Source organism: Pteropus medius, unplaced genomic scaffold (genome assembly GCF_902729225.1).
Source record: "Pteropus medius unplaced genomic scaffold, Ma_sr-lr_union100, whole genome shotgun sequence".
NCBI lineage: Eukaryota > Metazoa > Chordata > Mammalia > Chiroptera > Pteropodidae > Pteropus > Pteropus medius.
In genome coordinates this window covers 18113068-18135458 of record NW_024352787.1, presented here as the reverse complement: position 1 = coordinate 18135458, position 22391 = coordinate 18113068, and the positions used below count along the sequence as shown (strand labels likewise).

The 22391-nt window shown below is 32.5% G+C and overlaps 1 protein-coding gene across 8 annotated transcripts in view; it reads left to right on the top strand.

The window, feature by feature from the left end:
- The window catches only part of SUGCT (succinyl-CoA:glutarate-CoA transferase), a 255360-nt gene extending 233235 nt beyond the window's left edge, over positions 1-22125 (top strand). For 3 of the 8 annotated variants that reach the window (XR_005649969.1, XR_005649968.1, XR_005649970.1), the window contains one exon: positions 21439-22104. Coding sequence is in view for 1 of the 8 variants with exons in the window: in XM_039849419.1 (XP_039705353.1) it covers positions 21439-21480 (42 nt within the window). In the remaining 7 variants the exon portion in view is untranslated. Of the gene's footprint in view, positions 1-21438 lie in introns of all 8 variants that reach the window. The other 5 variants (XR_005649973.1, XR_005649976.1, XR_005649974.1 and 2 more) reach the window with 3 other exon arrangements.
- Positions 22126-22391: the final 266 nt, after the last annotated feature.

Here is a 22391-nt window from a genome sequence, read left to right as displayed (position 1 = left end):
ACAAGGGCTCTTCCTTCTGGGTGTACTACAGTGCTATAAAGTAGAAATGGTAGGCACCGAGGCTGGACAAGGAAACACAGATGTGTAACAGAATGTGAGAAACTGTTAATTTATTAACTTATGCAGGACACTGTTATGGCCCAAGCACAGAATATTCAGTTAAACTTGAGAGAGTTCTGGAAATGTAGATTAAGAACTCTTTATTATCTCATATTTTTACTTACAAGCAGTCTGGGAGTTGGCCATTCAGTTAATCTAAAGAGTGATTAAGCCCTAGGGAAAAATGGACTCAATATGACTAAATTCTGATTTTAGCTAGACACTAGCTTAAAAACCTAAAATAGCAAATTCTTCTTCCTAGACGGGAAGTTTACATAAGACCAGAAATATCAAGAGCTATAAATCAAGACAAGAAAGCAACTTGATGGAGAGATAGTATTTGAATAAAGTAGTATCCCTAAGGAAAGCCTATCCCAACTATTTGTATACTCTAGTTTAGTTAGGGCTCTTGTCTCCTAAACCATGATCCCTTTTCTTTCTGGTACTTTTTTGAAAATACTTCAAGTTGCTCTCTTTAATATTTTTGGACTTTTTTTTTTAACCAAACATTTCAAATTGCTTCATGAAAAACACAGTAGTGAGCACTCATAACAATAATAGCTAATATTAATTGAGAGTTTACTATGTGCCTGGTACTATTCTAAATGTTTTATGTGGATCATCTTTTGTACATCTTATATCCACTCTATAAAATAAGTATTATTGTTCCTCGCTTTTTTTTTTAATGAAGAAATAGAGGCATGTGGAAGTTAACTATGTTACCAAAAGTCACACTGTTAGGAAGGGAACATAGAATATGTGCTAGTACGGAGTCTCTGATTTCCCCCTTAGTCTTTTGAGGTGGTTGAGACATTAGAGATGATTTGGTATAATCTGTTTTCATTTTTAAGATGAATGAATAGAGAAGGCTATGGGAGCTCAGTTTATGGCTGACATAGAAAACCAATCTGCCAGTTTATTCTGCTTTCTGACATCCTATGTCCTGGAAATCAACTGCCTCAATTAAAAAGGACAACTTGGGTTATTAGAAGAAAATATTTTCTTTTTTCTTTTTATAAACCTCCATGGAGTAAAACTGATGATAAGATAGAAAAATAAAACCCAACAATACTAATGCAAAGACAGTGAATTTTTGTTTTGAGATATTGTTTATTTGTACCTACTTTCTGTTCTTTCCTAAAATCCATTTTTGAAAATCTATCTAGCTTTTCTATTTTTGGCCTAAATGTGTTGGCATGGGAATCCATATATAGGTTGTTAAGAATTACATTAAATCGTTCTGGAAATAATCAACCTCTCTTCTCCTCTCACCTCCTTTCTTCTCCTTTCCCTTTCCCACCCCTCTTCTCATTTTAGAAAGGCCTCTTTTATTGCTTTGTTCTGATCGGATAGGATCCACCCTCTTCAGGGTGAGAGGAAGTTCAATTTCCAAACAGCTTAAGCTTCGGACTTTCCAGAGTAAGCACTGCCAACTTGCTGATTTATGTGTGGTTTTAGTGATGAGGACTACTGTCTTTCATGATTTAGGTGAGGACACCAGAGACATTTTGTTGGAAACTTCATGTTTCCAACATTCACTTAAGTTCTAAAAGGTTAGAGGCAGCCCAATACATGATTGTATGCATAGAGGCATTATCTGGTCTCAATATCTGTGTTAGTCATTACATTTTAAATTGTAACTTTATTTCTCATTGTCCTATGTTCGTTCTTACATGTATTTTTCCATTTTTCTTCTTTTGCCTTTGGAGAGTAGATGACTACAAACTATATGTTAAACATAATAATATTCTTTTTGCTGTAAGTTTTGACAATTTTATTAGATTTTATACAAAAATGTAAGTGCTTTTGCTGCTGATCTGGCACAAAAATAAGGAAATAGGCAAAACAATATAAAAGTCCTTCTGTCAATAAATAAAATGTCACATGCAAGTTTTGTTCACTGATAAATAAAGCAAGATTTGTCATGCTAAATGAAGCTGGATAGTGTTTTATCTACCACATATTTGACTATTGTACATTTTGTATATTCTATTGAAACCAATGATAACACTTTTAGGAACACTGACTTTTGCAAGAGGTACTGCACGCCTAAAGGGACAGAGGGATAGCATTTGTAAAGAAGGAATATTAACTATATTTTAATTGTTTGTATATTGGGCAAAAGGGGAAAGTTGCACAGGCATAAAAATGGAGGAGCTATTTGAATTTCTGTCTGCCTCTGTTTCTGGTTTTGATGTGCTTAAATGACTCATAACTTATTTCTTCATAGGAGAATGGAACTAATTTGATGCAGTTTGATGGCAGCATGTTTTCATGTTTTCTCTGTCTATATGGCAAACAGGTTGAATTTACAGTGTGAACATGCCCTTTTAATCTCTTTGAAGGTTAATTTTGGAAGCAGCATCTGCTCCTGGAGATTCTTTTTGACTAGCTTGCTGACTGATGAAATGTAATCAATCTAGATGGAATCATACATTTCAGTCTTGGACATTTCTTTTCTTTTATGAATTTTCGTTTTCACATTTTAGCAACACAGGAAAAGGAGATAAAGTAGGATAAGGAGAGCACTGGCTTTATTCAGGGACCAAATGCAAACTGCCTGGATAAAGGCCACTAAGGAGCTGAAGCAGACACAGGAGCACTGCTCTCTGTGGTCAGAAGGTCCCCCCTGCCTGCATCTCAGGAAGCTTTACTTCTAATTGTATGATCTTGGGCAAGTTGTTTGAGTTATTTTTTATCAGAAAGATGAAGAATTAGAGCTGAAGAGGTTCTCTACAGAGTTACAGTTCCACAATTATAAGTAAAAGAGGGAGAATGATATTAGTCTTAACTCCTTAAGAAGCTCTTGGCACCTTGCACAAGAGTGGGTACCTTGGCAGTGACCTTTCTTGTCCTTCTTCGTCCTCCTTAGCCTGAAGAAGATATACCTTTGGGAGAGGTCTCTAGTTGCATTTGTCGCTCTATCTCTGCACACAGGAGATTCTGATGTTCTGATGCCTTGATAACATAGCTTTTTGTAAAGAAAAATTCTTTTCAGGCCACAGAGCCTCTTCAGTATGATACTATGTTCTGTTAGGTCTGTGCTGCTGACAGAAAAATGTGCCCTAGCCATGCTTGGACTTAAGTGGTTCCTATTCCTAATTTCTGGCATCTTTATAGAATTAACTTGGCTTTTTAGCCAGAAACACCACAGCAAAACTTTCTGGTAGTCTGAGTTGATGTATGTGGTTTAATTTCTAGGCCTCTTCATCACCTAAAATCTAGACCTAAACCTCATTACCTTCTTGCAAGCTGCATAAGAAATTAAAGAGATGAAGTCCCCCAGCAAATGCCCCAGAGCAATAGAAGAATTTATATAGACAGGCATCCTCCTGGGTTGTTTAGATAAGGCTATGGTGTCTGTTTATTGATTTCTAGTTGCATGACTGGAAGGAGTTAGAGTCTCAATTATGAACATACAATGATGTTGCCCCCAGGTAAACACAATCTATACTGTGTTTTATGCTGGTTTTAAAGTGGTAGGAGATGTAAGTATGATAGGAGATGTGTTAGATGAATATAGACCTCAATTTCTCCATTTCTATAATGAGGATAATGTCTTTTCTTTTTCCATTACCATTAAGATAATATGTTTGGATGAAGAAGACGTGGTACATATATACAATGGAATATTACTCAGCCCAAAGAAAAGATGAAATGCTACCATTCGAAACAACATTGATGGATCTTAAGATTATCATGCTAAGTGAAATAAGTCAGACAGGAAACGTTGAGAACCATATGATTTCACTCATATGTGGGTTATAAAACTGAAAGCAACAAATGAACAAGACAAACAAAAATCATAGACACAGACAACAATTTGGTAGTTACCAGAGGGAAGGAGGGGAGGGTAGATAAGGGTAAAAGGGGTCATATATATGGTGACAGAGAGGTTTTGGCTTTGGGCAGTGAATGGAAAATGCAATATATAGATGATGTATTAGTGAACCATACACTTGAAACCTATATAATTTTATTAACCAATGTCACCCTAATAAATTTAATAAAAATAAATAATTAAAAATTTGAAAGGTAGCAGAAAAAAATAAGACATCTTGTAAGTGACAAAAAAGGTTTCTTGCTTTAAAATTAGCATTCGATTATGTAATGTTTTAAGTATTACAAAGCACATTTACTTTGCTTCTTATAATATCGATGTTTCTTTTTATAGAAAATATTATAAAGTTAGCATTTTTAAAAAAAAAAAAATATCCCTTTTAGGTTATGAAATCCTATCTTTCAATCATAGCATATTTTAATTGTGATTCCAATGGGAAAGTAAAGTGCTTTAATTTGATCAGGGTTCAGTTCTGAGTTAATTTATACAAATCTCTTTTATTCAGAAAGTTGTAACTTTGTTATAAAAATATAGCTCAGAGATAAATATGCCCCAAATCTGTTCTAGTCTTTTGAGAAGTTTTTAAGAGTAAATAATATTGCACAATATATTGCTGTTTTAGGTGCTCATTCATATTCAATGTCAATTTAGAGAATTCTAAATGTTTCCAATGATCATTTGGTTTTGGGGTAGAAACAAAGGATTCCTCTCTTTTTTATTTTCTACTTTTGCTGAGCTTTAAATTATACATATCGTCAGAACTGGAAAATATAGTGGTTTAGAACAATGTTGAAATAAAGTTTTCCTTACAAAAATAAAACAAATACACTTTTTTTTTTTTTGGAAAAAAAAAGAACATCTCTTAAAAGATTGCGAAAAAGAAAACAGAAAATGAATGAGAGTGAGTATTCGAATTTACAAGCTTATAGAAAATACTTGCAATTTACCTTATCATAAGATAACATTTTGTTGTTGACATCTCTTTGTTGTTTCAAGAAAAAAATTTCCCGACTTACTTGGCTCTCTGAATAAAAATATAATAAATGTAGCTATGTGATATTTCAGGAGCTCGATGAAATGTCTTTTAAAGTTTAAGAACTATTTCACTTATCTTGTTATATTAAAACAATAAAAGCCAGAAAGCATTTATCAGAATATTATCTGAAATTAAGGTAAACATTCATTTAATCATACATTATATCATTTAAGTGAATAAAGGCATAAAATTATGTGTGTACTAGAGCATTGCTGAAACTTGAAAGTGACTTCATTACTGTATTCTCCTTTCTTTTAAATGATAGCTGCTCCTGGTTATCAGTATATAATGAGTCTACATATTCCATTTATCATATATGTTGGAGCTACTATTGAGAACGTATTCTTTAGTGATTCCTCTAGACATCCTCATCTATATTAGTAGTAATTTAGAAAAACTAGTCCTTTTCATTTGAACATTTTGTTCCAGAAACCATTTAGAAACAGCCTTATGCAAACCCAGAAGGACTTTCTTCAATTATTCCTATCTCTCCTAGGATGCCTGACCTCCCTACTCACAGAAGGTGACCTCATGGAACACCTTTCTGACTTAGTTAACCACTGTAGCTTCTTACGAAGTCCTGTTTTCCAAGGCAGTACTCAACTCTCTAAGATGATTTTCACCTGTTTTCTCTTTCACAGTTTACTGAAGGAGTTTTTTCTCTCAGTTGCCTTTCACTGAGGAAGGAATCTCACATTTGTGGAATTAAAACAACATATTTTCTTTTCTAATTACAACTTTAATTGAATCCACACTATTAAAATAACATTTATGAGGTTTTTCTAATTACAAAATTAAAACATTCTCAATGTTGGAGATTGGAGAGCTCAGGAAAATACCAAAACGCTAAGAAAAGATAAAACAAACTGAAACAAAACAAAATAAAAATTATTTACAATTTTACTGCATAAGTACAGTTTATATTTTTATATTTTTGTGTAGATCCTTTAAATTGTTATCCCATTAACTTATAACCACTTATGAATAAGAACTAATTTTATAAACACATATACATAGGCTCACATTATTCTAGACTTTATGTTCTATTTTTCACTGTTTTATATTCCCTCAGTTAAACTCTGTTTATTGTTATTTTAACTTTATAACAGATTTAGACATCTATTTTTATAAAATGTCAAGCATTTAAAAGCTCTCTTCTTAAATGTTTTCTTGCCTATTATTACCTATACATATTTTTGGAGAAATTTTGAGTCAAAATGTCAAATTAAAAATATCCTTTTGGATTTTAATTAGAATTGCTTTAAATATAAAAATTAATTTGGTTAGAGTTAACCTGTTAACCATAATCGAGTCTTCTTATCCGGAACAAGGCATTAATCAATGCTTGTAGTATACCCCTTAGCTAAGTTTTATAGGTGTTTTTCATATCGGTCATTTTTTTTTAGTTTATTCCTATATATTTTTACATGTTTTGAGAGCTGTTGTCAGTAGGATTTTTTCTGATTATGTTTTCCAGTTGGTAACTGCTTATGATATGTATGGCTCATAACTGACCACATCAACCAATATCCTTTTTATTCCTAATTAGTTTTAATTCAGATCTTAGCCTCTATTATAACCTCCAATTTTGTCTAGTTATTTTTAATTATTCTTTTTTATTCAATTTCATATTTTTTGTCCTGAATTCTATAATATTTTTTTTTGATGAAACTTTGTCCATAAATAAAGGCAACAGAGACATGATAGATCTGCAGAAGTTAAGAGTGTGTATCGCCCATGTCTGAGCACCAGTACAGTCATGCACAGCTTAACCGTGGGGATGCGTCAGTCAATTTTTGTCATTGTGCAGACATCATAGAGTGTACTTACACAAACTTAGATGGTATAGCCTACTATACACCAAGGCTATGTGGTATAGCCTATTGCTCCTAGGCTTCAAGTCTCTACAGCATGTTGCTGTGCAAAACAACACAAGATTAAATCGAGTACAAGAGAAAATGGTGCAATCAAGAGACAGGTCAATTTGAGATGTAACAGGTTGCTGCTGACATGACATAGCATACTGTTCAACAGCAAACTTTTCTTTTTTATAAGTAGAAAGAGTACCCTCTAAAATAAGGATAACGAATGTGGTATAATAAATATATAAACCAGTAACATAGTCATTTATTATCATTATCAACTATTATGAAGTGTACATAATTGTATGTGCTATACTTTTATACGACTGGCTCTGCAGAAGGTTTCTTTATACTAGCATCACCAGAAACTCATGAGTAATGTATTGTACTGTTATGTTATGATAGCTATGATGTTACTAGGTGACATCACCTAGTTATAATCACCCTGTTATAATCTTATGGGAGCACCATTGAATATGCAGTTTGCCGTTGACCTAAACATTGTTATGTGGTGCATGGCTGTATTGTAATTAAAACCATGTGTTCTAGTGCCAGACCACCTGGGTTTGATCATAGCTGTGCCTCTTATTACCTCATTGGCCTCAGGTAAGTTAATTAACCAATTTGTACCTCAGTTTTATAATCTATAAAATGAGGCTATTTTGAGAATTTAAATTAGTAGATGTAAAATGCCTGTGGTGGTGCCTAGAACATACTACACACTATATAAGTATTTGCTATTATTGTTACTCTTATATTTATTTTAAACTTTTTGGAATAATTTTGATTTAGAGATGTCTTAAAATGTAGTGCTCTCCTTAATGCTTATTTGCACATTATTGATTTATTTAGTTCTACCTCTGACATATGTGATTTGAATTTTTAAAAATATTTTCTACTGTTCTCTTTTTTTTTTTTTTTTTGCCTTTTGAATCCTTGCTATATTACTTATTTGTTGCTTCCAATAATTTGGAGGGGATATATTTGCTTAATTTTTACTACAAAATATTTTTAAGTTAAAAAAACTTACTTGAGAGGTGTATGGGCAAAATAGCATAGATAATAGAGGCTTTGTACATCTCCTCTTGTGACCAAATCAAAGTTTTGGCAGAAACATGGAGCAAATAATAAGCACAGTCGCCTGGGGTCTAGATGAATGGGAGGATTTCTTATGTCTTCCTAATTGTAGGAGGTAGGAGGGGGTGTAAACATGAAGCTGCCTGGTCCCAAGTGGCTGAGTGGAAAAGAGGCAGCTGCAGATGTTCCTTTAAAGGGGCCGTGTCCACCACCAGACTACTGCAGTGATGGATTCACTCACTCAGCACCGGTGCTGGGTCGGCCACCCAGGGGGCACCAGGGACTTACAGGAAGACACTGAATTGTTGGAGCAGAGTGGATGAAGCAGAGGATAAATTCACTGATATAGTGAATGTGGAAGCCAACGACACCCAATCAGAATGGCAAGAAAAAAGAATCCAAGAATATGATGATAATTTAGGGAGCCTATGGGACAAAATTAAATGTAACAACATTCGTATCATAGGGGTACCTGAAGTAGAAGAAGAAGAACAAGTAGGTGAATACCTGTTTAAAGAAATAATGCTGGAAAATTTCTCTAACCTGGTGAGGAAATAGACATACCACCCCAGGAAGCTCAGAGAGTCCCAAAAAAGATGAACCCAAAGAGGCTACACGAAGACACATCATATTTAAAATCTCAAAGTTTAAATATAAAGAGAGAATTTTAAAAGCAGAAAGAGAAAAGCAGTTAGTTACCTATAATGGAGCACTCATAAGATTGGCAGCTGATATCTCAAAAGAAACAGGAAAGAAAAGTAAAGGACAAAAGGGTTTGGTACAAAGTATTCAAAGTTATGAAAACCCAGGATCTACAACAAAGATTACTTTATCCAGCAAAGCTATCATTTAGTGTCGAAGGACAGATATAGAGCTTCCCAGACAAAACAAACAAACAAACAAACAACCTCCTCAAAAAAAACCCTAAAGGAGTTCATCAACACCAATTCGATATTACAGGAAATGTTGGAAGGACTTCTTTAAGAAGAAAAAACATGTATCAAAAACAGGAATAAAGAATAATAATAACTAAATGACATCAGGATGGCAGAGTGAGATGTCCCCAGATCGTTCCCTTTGAAATAACAAAAAGTTGAATATCTAGAACTCAACAAATAACACCCAACCTGCACATATGCATGTCTGAATGAGTGATCTGCAAATAAGAGCTACCACAGGCCAGAAACGCAGGAATTGGGTGGTAGACCAGGCAAAACAAAGAAGCCTCTTGCATCTGGATCTTGCTGCAGGAGAATGGGGAGGGGAAAAGGTGCGGCTGGTTTCCTGAACAGCTCTGCCTGAGAGATTTGTGAGCTCCATGCAGCAGCAGTGCCCAGGGGTCAGGGAAGAAAGCAGAGAAGTAGGGACAGCAAAGAAGCAACAGCTGAATATTACTAGTTGTGGTTGCAAAATGTGAGGCTGAGCCACAACCCCCACGCTCCAACCCAGGGGCCCCTCCCCACATCTCCTCCAAGACCGAACACTGCTGAGCCCCAGGGGAATCTGAGCAGATGCTCCAAAACCGTCACTAACACTGACAGAAAAAGAGACTAAGGGCAATGATCTTGTAGAATATTTATAAGAAAAACAAAGGCATTATTAAGGTTATATATTAAGGAGGTATACAAGAGACTTAGACGCTACCTACTGGAAACCAAAAGTAAAATGCCTTCTTAGCAACAGGCTACAGGGAAACATTTGTATAATAAATCTTCCTTCTGGAAGAAAAAAATAGAATACACTTCCATTAATGCCCAGGTGGAGAAATAGTCCATTAAACACCATGGATAACAAAGATGGTAAGGCAGCTCAGAAAGAAAGAAAAATCTCCAGAAAATAAGCTGAAAGACCTATAATTCAGGATGGTACTTCTGAAGAAACTCAGTGAGATCAAAAATAATTCATATCAACAATTCCAGGAATTGAGAAACAACTAGACCAGCAGAATGAGCTTTTTAACAAGAATATTGAAACTCTAAAAAAGAACACAGTAGAACTTCTGGAGATGAAGAACACACTTAAAGAGATGAAGAATGAAATAGCAAGCATGTTAAATAGAGTCGACCAAATGGAGGAAAGGCTCAGTGATATTGAAGACAGAAATCTAGAAATAAATCAGAAGGAAGACGAGAAAGACCAAAGAGTGAAAAATAATGAAGGAGAAAAACCAAAAACTAGCTGATACCATGAGGAAAAGAAACATAAAAATAATGGATATTCTCAAAGGGGAGAAAAGGAGCAAGGATTAGAAAGCATTTTTTAGACAAATAGTTGATGAGAATATCCCAAACCTAAGGAATGAACTGTAGCTTGGAATACAAGAAGTCACAGAACACCCAATTATCTCAACCCAAAGAGGCTTTCTCCAAGATACATTTTATTAAAATTATCAAAAATCAATGACAAAGACAGAATTCTCAGGGCAGCCAGGGGGAAGAAGATGGTAACCTATAAAAGAAAACTCATTAGATTATCATCGGACTTCTCAGCAGAAATCTTATAAGCCAGAAAGGAGTAGAATCAAATATTCAAACTACTAAATGAAAGGAACTACCATCCAAGAATAATGTATCCAGCAAAGCTCTCTTTTAGATATGAAGGGGCAATAAAGACCTTTCCGGACATACAAAAGTTGAGGGAATTCTCCACTATGAGGCCTGAACTACAGAAAATATTAAAAGGGATCAGCTCACCTAAAACAAAATGATAAAAAATTATATATAACTATGAGTAAGGTGACTAGCAGGCAGATAGAAGCAGAGTAGTACAACCCTTATTAAGAACAGGGCATTTTAAGCTTAAACAATATGAAGAGATTTGCTATTGTGAGATAGTAATGAACATTTATGTATAGGGACAAATTGAGACAACAATAATAGAAAAGGGGAGGATGGAAATAAGACACATGTAGAAGAAAATGGAAAATGACTTGTGTGTGTGTGTGTGTGTGTGTGTGTGTGTGTGTATAACTATTTTTAACATACTCATAATGGTAACCACACGCCAAAAATCCAGAACTGAATTATATAACATAAAACAAGAAGGACCAGAGGTAAAGTCCACAAAATCCAACCAAAATAAAAACAAACAAACAAAAAACAGAAACACAAGGTCAAGGAAACAATGGAAATACTGAGTTATTACAAAGCAAAAGATAAAATGTATATAGGAAAACCCCATATTTCAATAATCACCCTAAATGTAAATGGACTAAACTCACCAACAGAAAGGCACAGAGTTGCAGATTGGATCAAAAAACAAAATTCAAGTATATGCTGCGTCCAGGAGACACATCTCAGTTCCAAAGAGAAAAATAAACTCAGAACGAAAGGGTGGAAAATATATTTCAAGCAAATGGCATTCAGAGAAAAATGGGAGTAGTGGTACTAATATCAGATGAAAAAAACTTCAAAATAAAAAAGGTAAAGATACTAAGGAACACTTTGTGACAAAAATGGGAATCATGCACCAAGAAGATATAACACTTATTAATATTTATGCTCCCAATCAGATAGCCCCAAAATATATAAAGCAATTACTAGCAGAACTAAAGTGAGAAACAGACCAAAACACTATCATAGTAAGGGACCTAAATACCCCACTGTCAGATATGGACAGATTATGCAAACAGAAAATCAATAAGGAAATAACATCCTTAACTGACTCATTAGACCAACTGTACATAATTGACATTTACAGAGACTTCCATCCCAAAACAGCTGCTTATACATTCTTTTCTAGTGCACATGGAATATTCTCAAGGATTGACCACATACTGTGACACAGAGATAGCCTCAACAAATGTAAAAGAGTTGAAATTATACTAACCATATTCTCTGACCATAATGCTTTGAGGCTGGAGATCAACTAAAAAGAAAATGGGCAGAATGAGAAATACATGAAAATTAAACTACATGTTACTAAAGAATGACTGGGTCAGAGAAGAAACAAAAAGATCAAGAGATACATAGAAATAAAAAAAGAATGAAAATACAACATATCAAAACCTTTAGAACACAGCAAAAGTGGCCATAAGAGGAAAGTTCATATCATTACTAGCTTATCTCTAAAAACAAGGACAAGCCCAAATAAACAACCTAACACTTCATCTTAGAGAAGGAAGAACAAATGAAGCCTAAAGTCGGCAGAAGGAAAGAAATAATCAAAATTAGAGCAGAATTAAATGAAAACGAATATAAAAAAAGCAATAGAAAAAATAAATGCAAAAAAGAGCTGGTTCTTTGAGAAGGTTAATAAAATTGACAAACCCCTGGCTAGACTCATTAAAGAAAAGAGAGAAAAGACACAAACAAACAAAATGAAGGATGAAAGAGGAGAAATTATGACAGATATCGCAAAAATACAAAGGATCATACAAAATACTATGAAAAAGCATGTAACACTAAATTTAATAACCTAGAAGAAATGGACAAGTACTTAGAAAGATGCAACCTTCCTAGACTGAATCAAAAAGAACTGGAAAATCTAAATAGACTGATCAGCAACATGGAAATTGAAACAATCATCAAAAGCCTACAAAAAAGTAAAAGTCCAGGACCAGATGGCTTCACCAGTGAATTTTACCAAATATTCAGAGAAGATTTAATACCTATTCCCCTCAATCTCTTCCAAAAAATCATAGAGGAGGCAGTACTCACTAACTAATTTTATGAGGCCAATATTACCCTGATACCAAAACCTGGTAAAGATAACACAAAAAAAGTAAACTACAGACTAATATCTCTTATGAACACAAGATGCAAAAATTCTAAATAAGATACTAGTGAACTGAATACAACAACATATTAAAAAGGTTCTATATCATGATCAAGTGGGCTTCATTCCAGGGCACAGGGATGGTTCAATATACACTAATTGATTAATGTGATACACAACATAAACAAATTAAAAAATAAGAATCATATGATCATATCAATAGATGCAGAAAAAGCCTTTGACAAGATACAGCATCCATTTATGATCAAAACACTTAACAAAATCGGTATAGAAGGAAGTACCTTAACATAATAAAGGCCATATATGACAAACTCTCAGCCAACACTATACTTAATGGTGAAAAACTAAAAACCTTCTCTCTAAGATCAGGAACAAGACAAGACTGTCCATTATCGCCACTGTTATTCAGTATAACACTGGAGGTCCTAGAGAGTGCAATCAGACAAGAGAAAGATATAAAAGGCATCCAAATGGGATATGAAGAATTCAATTTGAAGAAGTCATTATTTGTGGATGATATGATTCTCTATATAGAAAACCCTAAAGACTCCACAAGAACACTACTTGAAACAATAAGCAAATACAGTTAAGTTTCTGGATACAAAATCAGTGTGCAAAAATCTATAGCGTTCCTATGCTCGAATAATGAATTGTCAGAAAAAGAAATGAAAAATATAATTCCTTTTGCGATTACAACAAAAAGAATAAAATACCTAGGAATAAATCTAAGGAAACATGTGAATGACCTATATAGTGAAAACTATAAGACCCTATTAAAATAAGTTGAAGAAGATAAAAAGAAATGGAAAGATATTCCATGTTCTTGGACTGAAAGAGTCAACACAGTTAAAATGACATATTACCTAAAGCATTATACAGATTTAATGCAATTTCCATCAAAATCCCATCGGCATTTTAAAAAGAAATAGAACAAAAAATCATCAGATTCATATGGAAACACAAAAGACCCCGAATTGCCAAAGCCATCCTGAGAAAAAAGAACGAGGCTGGAGGCATCGCTCTACCCAACTTCAAATTATACTACAATGCAACAATAAGCAAAACGGTATGGCATTGGTAAGAAAACAAACATACAGACCAGTGCAACAGAATCGAGAGTCCCCAAGTAAACTCGCATTCATATGGGCAAATTATTTTTGACAAAGGAACCAAATACAACTTTGGACAAAGGAAAGCCTCTTCAATAAATGGTGCGGGAGAAGTGGAAAACCACCTGCAAAAGAATGAAATTAGACTGTTGTCTTTCACCATACACCAAAATTAACTCAAAATGGCTTAAGGATCTGAATATAAGCCTTGAAACAATTGCACAGAAGAAATCATAAGAACTAAACTCATGGACCTTCGACTTAAAAAGGATTTTATGAATTTGACTTCAAAGGCAAGGGAAGTGAAAGTAAAAATAAATGAATGGGACTACATCAAACTAAAAAGCTTATGCATATCAAAAGAAACTTTCTATAAGGTAAAGAGACATCCATCCAAATAGGAAAATATATTTGCAAGCAATGCCTTGGATAAGAGCTTAATGTCCAAAATATACAAAGAACTAATACAATTCAATAACAACAACCCCCCCCCAAACAATCCAATTAAAAAATGGGCAGAGGAGATGAACAGATACTTCTCTCAGGAAGACATACAAATGGCCAACAAACATATGAAATGATGCTCAACATTGTTAGCTATTAGAGAAACGCAAATCCAAACCACAATGAGATGTTGTCTCACACCTGTAGAAAAGCTATTATCAACAGGACAAGTAATAACAAATGTCGAAGAGGATGCATTGATAAGGAACCCTCATATGCTGCTGGTGAGAATCCATATTGGTACAGCCAGTATGGAAAATAGTATGGAGGTTCTTCAAAAAACTAAGAATCGATCTACCATATGACCCAGCAATCCATCTACTGGGTATTTACCCCAAAGATTTGAAAACCCAAATCCGAAAAGATATTTGCACACTGATGTTCATAGCAGCATTATTCACAGTGGCCAGGACATGAAAGCAACCAAAGTGTCTTACTACAGGTGACTGGATAAAGATGTGGTACATATATACAATGGAATATTACTCAGCTATAAGAAAAGATGAAATACTGCCGTTTGCGACAACATGGATGGACCTTGAGATAATAACTCTAAGTGAAATAAGCCAGACAGAAAAAGTTGAATATTACATGATATCACTTATATGTGGGATATAAATCTAAAAGCAACGAACAAACATGACAAACATACAAAGACTCATGGACAGATCTAATAGTCTAGTAGTTACCAGAGAGGAGGGGGAATGGGGAAAGTAAGTGGGATTAAAGGGATCAAATATGTGGTAATAGAATGAAATCTAACTCTGGGCGGTGAACACACAATTCTTACTGTTGAATTTTACACTTGAAACTTACTGGATTCATTAACCAATGTCATCATTAAAAAAAAAAAGAATGGTAATAACTACATATCTATCAACAAATACCTCTAATGGAAAAGAAGCGCTCGAACTGAATGATAGGGTGGCTGAATGGATAAGAAAACAAGATCCCTACATATACTGCCTACAAGAGACTCTTCAGATTAAAAGACACACACAGACTAAAAGGAAGGGGATATTGCCTTTATGGACTTAGAGGGTATTGTGCTAAATGAAATAAGTCAGATAGTGAAAGACAAATACCTTGTGATTTCATGTACATGCAGAATCTAAAGAACAAAAATAAACAACAACAGCAACAACAACAAGCATAGAAACAAACCGATGGATACAGAGAATATTTTGAGGGCTAATAGACAGGAGGGGATCTGGGGGTGGTGGTAAAAACGGGCAAAGAGATTAAGAAATACGAGTGGATAGTTACGAAATAGTCATGGCGATATAAAGTGTAGTATATGGAAAATAGTCAACAATGCTGTAATAAATATTTAAGGGGGAAGAGGAGTACTAGATTTAGTGAGGTGATCATTTTATGAGTTTTATAGATCTCTAATCACTATGCTGTACAACTGAAAGTAATATATTATTATATGCCAACTATAATTTAAAAAGCTCATTGAATGTATAATGTAAATATTAGCAACTAATTGTTTATTATATTTCAATAAAGGTGAAAAAAAACTTACTGAAAATATATTTTTCCAATTACCCACATGAAGAAACAAATCATATTGATTGTTTCTTTGATAAGTCAAAGGAATTTGCACTCTTTCATTTTCTTCACCCTACAACTTCCAGATTTCTGTTTGCATGTTTTGTACTTTGATTTCAGTTACCACATGATTTTTTTTAATGCATGTATCTTTTCTTTCAATTATTATACTCTTATTGTATTTTATATTTGTTTTAACAGCTATTTGGATATAATTCTGAGACTAAGTGGTGACAATATTCTTTCTCATTTCTTTCATAGCTCAATTTGCACGTTCATGAGGTTTTTTTTTTTCTTCCTTAACTTCTCTGTGACTGAAATATGCTTCCGAGCATTTTATTTTTCCTCTAGTGTACATGGTTGGTATATTTTATAAACCCATATAAATCTGATAATATATTTCTGTTGTTTTTACAAGTAAGTGACATTTTATCTCAATATAGATTGTTGAGAAGCAATCTTTCTCCATTAAAAATATATTTAATTCCATATATAATATTGTGAAGAAGTGATCGAGGCCAATCTTTCATTTAAAAAAAATTTAAAGGATTATTTTTTTATTTTTGAAAAATCTTCAGCAGGATTTTTTTTTTTGTCTAGGTTTAATTAGTTGTGTCCTGTATGTGGTGAAGATTTTTGGTCAGAAAATTTAGATTTTTATTCATCTTAGTAATTTTGTTATAGAAAAACTCTTACTCAAGCTTAAAGAATACAGACTAGAAAAATGCTACCTCTTACTCCTCCCTAAGCCATTGACATAGGCCTGATTTTTTAAATCAGGCATTTAAAAAATACTTAATAAGTATTTTTAAGTATTAAGTATGGTGGACAAAAAAGTGGCAGAGCATTCTTCCCATCTCCTTTTCCAAGCTCCATTCACTTTCCTAACCCTGCTCAAGTGCTCAAATGCTGTTCTTATTGGGAATTGTTGATGGCAAATATGATATAAATTACTACTTGTTGAAAGATGGAAGTCAAAAGGTGTCCATAGGCCTTTATATCTGATCAGTCCTTTCATAGTGTTCCCAACCCACAAATTCTCTTTCAAGAGACTGTTAGTTGTTCAGAGTTGTTATGACTATCACTTTAGAAGCCACTCTCCTCTCATTGGCATATTTCTTCTTGTTTGATTCACAGATAAAGTCCTTAATTCTTATTGGTGCATCTACTTATCTTGTTAGGAAAACAAAGTTTAACCAGGAACTAACCATTTTTAGCGGCAAAATGTGCTGACGAAGACAAAATTCTTATTGCTGCTTAAAGTAATTGTAGTTTATAAAACTAGCTGATGCTTATTCTCCTTTCTTCATTCTTCCAAAGTAAGATTAAACAAGAACAAGAACTACAGCAACAACTATTCTTTTAAGGAAAAGTTTCTCATGCAATATTACATGCTTTTGACTCATTTGTTTGGATTTCTTCTTTAGTAAAATACATTATTTATATGTTGAATCTCCATTTTATATCTTACATACTTTTTATCATTTTTTCGACTATTTTAATATTTTTGTCTTTTTCTTTTTCAGTCTTGGCTAGGTTTATAAGTTTGTCTGCCACACAACTTATTAGATTTTCTGCAGTGTAGATTCTGACCTTTACAAGTTTTAGTGCAATTTTAAATTCTATTAAAGCATCTCTTTCCTCCCTACATTCTTTTAGTGAGTCTATCATTTTTCTTTTCCTATAAGTGTTTTTTCTTAGCTCGTCTTTACTCTTTTTGTTTAGACAGTACCGAGTGTTTTCTTTAATTTCCTTGTAAGCATAAATAAATGCTTTCTAAAATTTGTTTATGTTTTCTGCTATATTTACATTAAAAATATGCTCTCTACCTATTAAATGCTATATTTATTTATTTTTGTGGGGCGTAATATCTCTATGGGTATCATTTCATCTTTATATTTATACATTCTTAAAAAGATTTATTCTGACCATATATATTTGCCAATAAGTGGCATGGGCGGGTTTTTTTTTGGGTGGGGTGATCCTGTCAATATTCTCTTGTATGATATTTGAATCATTCCCTAAGATCTACAGTTGAAGGGATGGATGGGTTTTATTAGCAAACCAGCAATCTGAAAGGAGTTGGAGACATGCGGCATCCAAAAAGGGAAATTTCCTCTTTGCTTGGTTTATTTTCTATACATGGGGAAACTGTGATTTTGTAAAGCAGCTTTCCATATCATAGTTAATTTCGTTTCTTTCTGGCTTCCCTCAAAATTACTAATTGGCTATGTCTGACCTCCTTCCTGGAGCTCCTGCCTGTTGTTTCAGACAAAAAACCCTACTTCAATGGGAGAATCAGATCCCTGTCCTGACTCGCTTCATTCACCAAAATAAACTCCATATGGATTAAATATTTACATGTAAAAAATTAAAACTTTATGAGTACTTGAAGAACAAAATTGGAAAACTTATATACTCTTTGGGTGGCAATGTACATTTTAAGTCCAATACAAGGGCAAATTAAATTACTGATAGATTTAGCAATTTAAAAATGTATAACATCTGTATGTGAGAAGACTCACTCCATATACACTATTATATAGTAAATAAAAATATAACATGATTCGATGGTCAAGGAGTGAGTCCTTAAATGTGAAGAATTTTTGTAAATCAATAAGGAAAATATGAAAATCCTAATAGAAAAATGAGCAACATTAAGAGATACTTCATGGAAAAGAAAATACAAAGGGACAGTAAGAACATGAAATAAGTCTTTCTACGTCATTAGTAATCAAATAAATGTAAATTATAGCAATGAACTCCAGTTTTCCATATTATAATGATAAATGTAAAGAAAAGGTAATAATACTTGTCCAGTACATCATGGAAATTTCTCTTTTCAAGACCTCACTTTTTTTTGAATGGTTGTATATATTTCATGGCTTGGATGTAACATGATTTGTTTCCCTATCGATGGACAATATTTTGTTTCTATGTTTTTGCCCCTATAATAAATTCTGCAATACATTCTCTTAAATATAAGTAAACTATGGCTGATTTAACCACAGGATAGATTCTCAGGAGTGGGATTATTATAATTTAAGGGAATGAAGAAGCAATTCACATTTTTACCAATAGTATATGAAAATGTATGTCCTATCTCTAATTTTCTCTAATGCTGGATGTTATCATCATTTAAAAATTTTCCTAATCTAGCGTATAAGAAATTGAATTTAACTTTAGATATTTGCATTTCCTTCATATTATATTTTTTGTTTGTTTTAATATTTTTCTTATCAGTATGTAGGAACTCTTTATATTAATGATATTTTCCTAATCAGGTTTTCATCTTTGACTATGGTTTTATTTTTACCGAGCTGAATATGTCTGATTTTCAAAGAGAAACTTGGGGTTTTCTACTTTTGATTAAAAAGCCCTCGATTAAAAGATTTCCCCAACATTTATTGTTCTAAGTTTTATTTTATTTTTGTTTTATGGTTACATTTGTATCTTTACTTCATATGAAATGTTTCTTTATATGATGGGAAGTAATATCCAAATTGATTTACTTTCAAATTGATACTAGTTTTGACAGAATTTTGAATAAGTACTTTTTTATTACTAAATTAAACTTCTATCTCAATCATATTAAATTCTTGTATATATTGGGACCTACAGTTGACTCTCTTCCTTTACCTTAAATTATTTATTTCTTGTTTGATTAAGATGATGTGAAAGTAAGTTTTAGTAGATGATTGGCAAATCCTCAACTTAGTTTTGTTTTCATATTTTTCTCTTTTTAGACATTTATTTTCCATATGGATTTTAAAATCATTTTAAACTAACTCAAAATGATTATGATTCTAACTGGATTGCTTTTAAAGTTTACACTTTTTGGAGGAGATATATATGAGATATATATATATAATATATATATATCTCATATATATATATATAATATTTAAGTTATTTTGACATAAAGTCTTTTTTTCCCAAGGATATAGTTTGCTTATCTACTTGTTCCTATTTTGTATTTAAGAATAAAATTTTATACCTGTGTAGATATTTTTCACTATCATGAATAAGGTTTTTTTTCTATTTTCATTTCTGAATGATGTGTGTTGGACATAAATGTTGGTTTGCATATAACATATTTAGTCACCTTATCAAATTACCTGGTAAATTATAATAGTTTTATTTTTAGGGCCTTTTGAGTTTCTAGGTATAAAATATGTCTAAAATATAATTTTTTATCATCTATTATTTATCTCAATATTTTATTGTTTAATATTCATATACTAGAACCTCAAAATCTAATTTTGTATAACAATGATGATAAAAAGCAATTTTGATATTAATTATATTTGTCTTTTTATATAATATTTACTATATGTATTTTCCTCCAGTCTTACTTAGAGCTCTTATTTAGAAATTACTGCTGAATTTTATCAAGTGACTTTTAGTACCATTTATAGAATTATAATATATACATAAACTTTTTTAAAGTTTGGATGTAAGAATTTGTTATATTTCTTGGTAATCTTTGGCTTCCTGAAATAAACCTTGCTTCTTGATTATATGGCATAATTCATTTGAAATATTGCAAATATTGATAGATTCAATTTGATAATATTTTATTGACATTATCTGCTCATATTATCACAAATGAAATTAGATTATGATTTTTTTAACTCAATTTTTGCTGTTTTAAAATTTATAAAATGAGTTAGGGAGCTTTCCATCTTTTACTCTAATCTGGAATCATTTAAAGAACATTAGAATTCTGAGTCCTTTAAAACTTGGAAAGAATTCAGATATTAATCTACCTGGGCCTAGTTCCTTTAAAAATGATCATTTTTAAAATTGTGATTGATAATCTTGATAATCTTTATCATTAGTGATCTGTTTATTCTTTCTATTCCTTTCATAAAGTTTTGGTAATTTGTATTTTTTAGAAAATTATTTGTTTATATTAGGCTTTCAAACATTGTTGTCATAGAGTTATGTATATTTTCATATTTTTTTCTAATTTCCTCTGTATCTGTTATATCTCTGTTTTCATTTCTTCTTGCCTACTTCAACTCTTCTTCTTCATCAGACCTGTGAGAATGTATGTATTTTACTGGTTTTATCAGAGTCAAGTTTTTATATTTTTCTATTTTTTCTATCATATATTTTAGCTTTTTTTGTTAATTTCTGTATACAATTTTTGGTTTATTTTGCGGCTTTTTAAATATTTAAAATGTATGCTTGGTTCCACTATTTTCAGTTTTTTAAAAAATGTTAATATTTAGGGCTGTACATTTTTCTATAAGTAACACTTTGTTTCTGAAAGATTTTGACATGAAATATTCTCCTTTTCATTGTCCTGTGGATAATTAGTAATTGCTGTTTTTATTTATTTTCTGATTTAGGCATTGTTAGGGGAAATATTTATCAAGTCCCCAAAATATTAATTTTTTGTAAACTTTTATTATGTTTCTCTAATTTCTTGGTTTATAAACAGAAAATATGACCATATAATTTTTTAGGTTTTATATTTGTTAAGCATTTTTTGGGTTCAAATGTATGATGTATTTTAAAAAATTGTCCAATGGACATTCAGAAATAAAATGTATATTCTCCATTTTTATTTTTATTTATTTATTTTTTCCTCTCTTTAATTAACCCCCACAGATTTCTACCCCTCACCAAATGGATGCTGCCCTCTCCCCTTAAGAAATGGATCTCTGAAAGCGGAGCGTCACCTCTCACACTCTCAGGGTGTGCACTGGGGCCTGGCGCACCGAGCGCACTCGAGGGTCCTGGAGCACCCAGGGTATGGTCCATGGCTCCACCTGGGGCACGAACCCAGGACCTTCTGCGTGTAAAGCAGACATGCTAACCACTACACTATGAAGCCACCCCATTCTCCATTTTTAGTATGTGAAATTGTATTTTATATACTTATATAAAATATTATTTGCTGATTATATTATTCAATTTTTCTATGGGCTTACATATTTTAATGTGCTAGTTCTATGATATTTTGAAAGATATGTATTAATATTCCTCTATGATTGTGGCGTTAATTTCTTTTTCATTTCTATTAGCTTTTGTTTTATTTTGCTTGTTTTACTTCTGTTATGTTACTTTGTTTAACATCCTCATTATTTAACCTTTAAGTTATATGTTCCTTATAAATTATGCTTTGTATTATTGCATAATGCCTTTCTTTTTTATGGTTTATACTTTTAAATTCTGCCTTCTCAAATATTGATGTTACTAGTTTTGCTTTCTTTTTGTTTGCACTTGAATGGTAGTTGTTTTGTCCTTTCTTTTAATTTCACTTTTTTATCATTTTAAAAAAGTAGATAGATGATTGAATAAAGAAGATGTGGTACATATTTACAATGGAATATTACTCAGCCATGAGAAAAGATGAAATACTGCTATTTGCGACAATATGAATGGATGGATCTTGAGATAATCATGCTAAGTGAAATGTCAGACAGAAAAAGTTGAGAACTATATAATTTCACTCATATGTGGGATATAAAACTGAAAGCAACAAATGAACAAAACAAAAAACTCATAGAAAAAGACAATAGTTTAATGGTTACTGGGGACAAGGGGGAAGGGAAGAAATA